Source organism: Geotrypetes seraphini, chromosome 5 (assembly GCF_902459505.1).
Source record: "Geotrypetes seraphini chromosome 5, aGeoSer1.1, whole genome shotgun sequence".
In the NCBI taxonomy this organism is placed as follows: Eukaryota; Metazoa; Chordata; class Amphibia; order Gymnophiona; family Dermophiidae; genus Geotrypetes; species Geotrypetes seraphini.
The window spans coordinates 45,988,642-45,994,641 of NC_047088.1; the positions used below are offsets into that span (position 1 = coordinate 45,988,642).

At 45.8% G+C, this 6,000-nt stretch overlaps 1 protein-coding gene across 2 annotated transcripts in view; it reads right to left on the minus strand.

The window, feature by feature from the left end:
• The window catches only part of STK26 (serine/threonine kinase 26), a 106,951-nt gene extending 104,740 nt beyond the window's left edge, over positions 1-2,211 (minus strand). The window contains exons 1-2 of one of the 2 annotated variants that reach the window (XM_033946043.1): positions 1,799-2,211; positions 1,615-1,716 (exon numbers count right to left, since the gene is read on the minus strand). In XM_033946043.1, coding sequence (XP_033801934.1) covers positions 1,615-1,656 — 42 coding nt within the window. In that variant the 5' untranslated portion in view covers positions 1,657-1,716; positions 1,799-2,211. Of the gene's footprint in view, positions 1-760; positions 902-1,614; positions 1,717-1,798 lie in introns of those variants that run through there. The other variant, XM_033946042.1, reaches the window with a different exon arrangement.
• Between the last annotated feature and the right edge of the window lie 3,789 nt (positions 2,212-6,000).

Sequence of the window (6,000 nt, forward strand, 5' to 3'; positions counted from 1 at the left end):
CTTTGTTCTTTCTCCAAACCATACTGTGCTAGCCACCATTATACACTGTCTTTTTAACCCTAGTTTGTGTTTTTTAAAAATATAATTTTATGTTTCTCTATATCTGGCTTTGTTATAATATTACAAAAAAAAAAAAAAGCCGTCAAGCAGGCTCTTGAATAAACTAGCTTGAATTTAAATAATTTTGCTGCTTCATAAGGCTTAAAGAAGCCAGCAGCCCACCTTTTGTCCTAGAGCAAACCATAAAGATATGTACATAATGGATGCACATTCCTCTCAAGACTTGAAAAAAAAAAATACTGTTAATTACATTATGGCCAAAGGGAATAGTAATTACTGTAGTCTTGGGTCCCAGTTATAAAATAATTTTCTCAAGTGATTGTTCAGTCATTTAACCTAAAGCTTTGGCCACTTATTTCACCTTTTAATCAAAAATAGACTATAATTAAAAATGCAAGTAACCAATCCAACCAGCCTTGAAGGAATGTCAGCTTTATGACCTTAAGACCCCTTTCAATCCTCCATGAGTTTAATACAAAGCATTTTTGATTGATTTACTAGGTACTACCTTGAAAAGAACACAACGTTTAAGCTCATATTATCTCAAAATAATATAAGCACTTAACATTTACTGGATTATTTAAAGTTAATGTAGAACGACACCCAAGTTCTCAATTCACATTAAAAAGGAGCGTCCTCTTGATAAACCAAGAGGAGGGGGAGAGTTTTTCCACTTTCCAAAAAAAAACAAAACGCTCACCACCGTTTGGTCTTTGGTTAAGAAGGACGAGGCATCCAACACCTGATTCATGGCCTCCTCAGCTAAGAAACTATTTTAGTACCACTGACGAGTGTGACACCTGATTAACCATTAACCCCCCCCCCCCTAGTTCTTTAACCGATCAACGGAGGCGTCTTAACGCACAGACCACGTCAGTTATTTCCTTTTGCAACACACTCGAGGAAGTGAAGAACTGCAGCAAAAAAAAAATATATTTTTTATGATCACTGAATCGGATAAGGAAGGCACGTAATGACTTTCTTTATCAGGCCTCAGTGCAACGCTTCAAGCTTACAAAATGCTCGAACGATGCGCGAGGCCTTGTCAACTTCATCTCGCACCTCACATATATATACACAAAGACCCTGCTCAAGAATGTTATCTGTTTAAAAAAAAAGAGGGAGGGGGAAGGGAGGGGGCGCTGAAGGGCATGAACCAACATCCCCAGAACGTCTGCATAAAAACACACCACCGAGCACCCGGCGAAAACAAAACAAAATGGAGCGGCCCGTGAATTTTATTTATTATTTTTTTTTTTTTTAAGAACTCGAGCAGCCGGCTCCGGCCGCTCTCACGTCCCCGTCCGCTGAGGCGAGATAGCGCGAGCGAACGCTAGCCTAGCACGAGACCGGCCTCAAACGCAGCGGAAGAATTTGCTGCAGCAGCACCAGCACCACCACCACTCCCTCCCTCCCTGGCCCGAACCGCGAGCCCGGCTCGTGGGCAGCGGCGGCGTCCCGGAAAGGAAGCGACAGGCGAGGTCGCGCGCTTCCCACCGAGGGCCGCGGAAGAGCGCGGCGAGCCGAGGCGTACCCACGGCCCTCTCCACTCACCTGCATCCCCGGCACTTGGACCGCCACCGGCGAATGGGCCATGGTTCACTTCCGGCGCTCTTCGGCTAGCTCTGGAGGAAGGGCGTCCTCGGGGGCCGGCGGCTGCAAGGCGAGAGAGGAGAACGGGTTATAGCGGCCACCGTGTCCGCGGTCCGGAGGGGGGGGCGCCGGCGCGCGCACTCACCTCCGCCGCGCGGCCGCTGGTCGGCTCTCGGCGCTGCTTCGGTCTCCCAGAGGGGGGGGCTGTGTCCGTTCGCCTCACTGGCGTCCCATACCGGGCTGAGCGGGCAGTCCCTGCGGGCTTGCGGCGCTGCTTCAGCGAGCCGCGCTCGTTACCATGGCTCGAGGAGGCGAGTCCAGGCTCCAGCCGTCCCGACTTGCGGCGGCGGCGCACGGAGGGGAGGAGACTGAAACGGCCTCACAGTGACGAGGGCGAGAGCGCCATGTCTGGCAGGAAGCTGTTCGCCCGCCGCCGCAGCTGCACCTTCTGCGCTGCTTGGGTGGAGCCCCGCGACCTGGCCAGCTCCTGCGATATGCACACACTTCCCGAGGCTGGAGACGGATGATCCAACTGCGGCTCCTCCCTCTTGCCCTGCCGCCTAGCTAGGCAGAATGAGTGAGGAGTTCTACTCTCTCTATTCCTTTCATGCACCCCCCCCCCCCCACGAAAACATCTCTGGGGGTGCATGACCTTGCAATACAGACAAGTTGCTTGCAGTTAGGAAAGGAGAGGTGGTGTCACGGTCGTCTTGTTACCTTATTTCAAGTCGGCTGAAATGAAACAGAATGGGAGAGGCTTTAAAGAAGTTTTGGAAATTGCACGCCAGAAATAAGTGTTAAATGTAACTTATTTCTGGCGTGCAACTTCAAAACTTCTTTAAGTGTTAAATGTAACTTTAATGGCATCGTTCATCCATAAACGTCTGGTGTTTCTTATAAACAGGGACACTTGTTCTGGTCACTGAAGCTGAAAAGGATGAGCTGGAGGGCCATATGTTTCTGCCATGGAACCAGGGATGTATGAAGAGGATTTCCAGGATATCGGGAACCCTAACTAGCTAGCTTTCAGTTTTACAAAACCTTCTTCAGGAATGAGGCCAGAGTGTGGCTAGAGCAATTAGAGGGGTCAGAGTGACCAGAACAGACAGCAGCATTTCCACATTTGGTGTCAGGAGTAGGATCGTGAAACTGTCTCAGAAACCAACGGAGTTGTGTCCCCTCAGGGAAGGCTGTTTTTTTCCCAGCTGATCAGGTAATGGGTACTTAGGCTGGGAAGACTGCTCGAAGGGGCAAATACCTGTGTGAACCACACTTGGATTTTTTTTTCCCCCTTTCACACAAAACCTTTGCGTCAGAAGCAGGCCTTAAATGGATGGTGGAACAAATGCAAGCCCAACAGGAAACTATGGAGTGGCGTTTTGTGCAGGCCATGGACCAGCAGTGGCAGAGATAACAACCTCTGATGCAGCTTCTGGAAGCCCAAATAAGGGAATTGTACCACTTGGAGTCCACCAATAAGGGGCACAGTCGAACACTACTACAGGTCAGGGGATGGGGGCCCCGAGACTGGATACATGGAATTGGACTAAGGGCCGAACCTTAACCAAATTAGGGACCAAGGATGATCTGGAAGATTTCCTGACCACATTTGAGAGGGTGGCAGTGGCAGTCCGGAAGCCAATAGACCAAGGTTGGTACCCTATCTGATTGGGGAAGTTGAGGCTGCATATGGCAATGGAAGCCTCTAAAGCCCTGGACTATAGACAAGTAAAAGACACAATACACGACCGGTTGGGTTTGTTACCTGAATATTACTGGAGGAAATTTACAAATAGAAAGTGTTGAAAAGGAGAACATCTCCGGGCAGTAGCTCAAAATTTGTTAGAGTGGGCCAAACGCTGGTTGGAACCAGAAAAGAAAACAATACAATACCAGAAATACTGCATCCTGTGGTTTTGGAACAATTTCTGAGCATTCTACCCCCTTTGATTCAAAAATGGGTATCACGGCAGGCCCCATCCTCTGAAGGAGGCTTGAATTAACTGAGCATTTCCTGGAAGCAGAAGAAATGAGGAATGGGAAGTCAAGGGAGGGGGTAGGAACACAAGATTATTACCCATCAAAACACCAGGGTTTGGAGAGAAAATATGAGGGCAAAAGGAGGGTGCCCTCTGGGACCAAAAAGGGGTTAGCCTGTGAGGGAAGGAAGGGGGGAAGGGGTGGAGGAAAAGGAAAGATAGAGTTCCTGCGAAAGAGCCCTCCTATTGTGGCCCAATCCATAACAAAGTGTTTTGGTTGTGGAAAAGAGCATTTTCAGAGAGAATGTCCCCAATGGGCTGTTCTTTTTCAGGAGTAAATACAGGCTCCGGGACATTTTGGAGGAGACAGGGACATTGGACTGGTTAGCAGCCAGAATTTTCTGGCTAGGGATGCACCAAGATGTAAGGAACCATTGCCACTCCTGCCCTGATTGTCAGAATTACCCCTAAACCACCCAGGGAAGGTTCCCCCTGTTCCCTTTATCCATTATGGCCCATCAATTAGACATGTAGGGGTGATTCCTGCTTCACACTTAAGGTTACGCCTCATGTCAAGAAAGCCAGAACCATCTTTGCTGCCTGATGCATTCTGGATGTGTTTACAGGAGCTGTGTTTCCAGTCGAGGACATCTGCCTATTCATACATGCCCAGCTCCTGTGAACCTGGAGGAGTTATGAACTATGCTATGATCTGTGTTTCTGTGCTTATCAACTATGGCGCCTTCCAAGGCCTCTGCACAAGAGAAGGCTATTCATTCTTGCTGTTCTGCTTGGATTGGTCCTGGAGGGTCATCTGACACGACCGAAAGAGAAAGGTGTTTAAGGAGAATTAGTCTATGTTTGGATGTGAGGGAGCTCGGATCTAAACTTAGGTTTCTCTGCACACACACTGCATCAATAAGAACTGATAAAAGTTGCCTCTTGTGGCCTTCTCTCGGACGAGAGTGAAGACGCAGAACTGTCTTTTAAACAGATCTGGTTTCTATCACATAAGGAACTGTGGCAGACATATATTACAGCTGCTGTAGTGACAAACTAACTTATCTGACCCGAAGAAGTTTTATCATCAGCTACGCTGAGGAAAACTGAAGAATTCCATCTCCCGGATCTGCTGAGACATAATCTAAAGGTTGAGAAAAGGAATTATCTCTTCTTTCAGCTGGGCTAGAAAGAATTATATTGGTTATGGATAGGAATGTTAAGTCCCCTTGGTGATAAGCTTTAATAGATTGCTGCTATTATCAGGACTTATTATAAGGAATTATACCTAGTGTGTAAGAATTAGTCATATTTACTAATTTACTTAGTGATTATTGTGTAATATTTATGTGCTGAAATATATGTATGTATTCAGATAAATTGTGAATTATATTTTTATATCTATAATAAAATATTTCATATAAAGCTTTGGTCTCTGTAGTCATATAAGTTGGCAAAAATCCGAATCCATGTGTGTAGTTATGGGATCTCCTAGAGACGAGATGTGCAAGTGACTTGTTTATGTCGCACTGATTAGTTATACCCATAAATCTTCCTACAGACAGAATAGCTGTGATTATAGGGCTCTTCAAACCCATGCCCACTGGTTATCTACATGTACTAGTAATAATGGATTACACCACAAGGTATCCCTGGGCAATTCCAGTAAAAAAACTATAGCCCAAACGATCGCACAGGAATTGTTAAACATTTTATGAGTCCATGTCCTTATAGTTAGATATACCTATGTAACATGTCATATCTCACACTGTTATGTATATCTTTCCTTGTTTTTTCTGTAAAACCAATAAACATATTGAACAAAAAAAAATTAAATATTTTTTGCCAGGTTGGGTTTCCCAGGGCAGTCCTAACAGACAGAGAGACAAATTTCCTATTGCATATATTGGGGGATATTTTTAAGATGTTCGGAATTAAATGTGAAGACTGCAGCCTACCATCTTCAAATGGATGGCCTCATGTGTTTCAACCAGACTTTAGTACAAATGATTTTTAAAAATGCTTAGGGGGAGAAGATTATTGATTGGGACAAAAGGATCACCTATATCTTTTTCACTTACATGGAAGTACCTGAGGCCTCTCTGGGATTTTCCCCACTTGAACTGTTGTTTGGGAGGCAACCTAGAAATCTATTGGAGGTAGTAATACAGTCCTTGGTTGGGCCTCAAGAAGATATAACCTCTATGCCTGAGTTTGTATAGAAAATGGGGAATAGGCTAGAAAAGATAAGAGAAATCACTAAACAGAACCTGAGGAGGGCCCAGGTACAACAGAAAACCTACTATGACCAAAAGGCCAGAGAGAGAGCGTTCCAACCCCAGGACAAAGTTTTAATAATGATACCCAC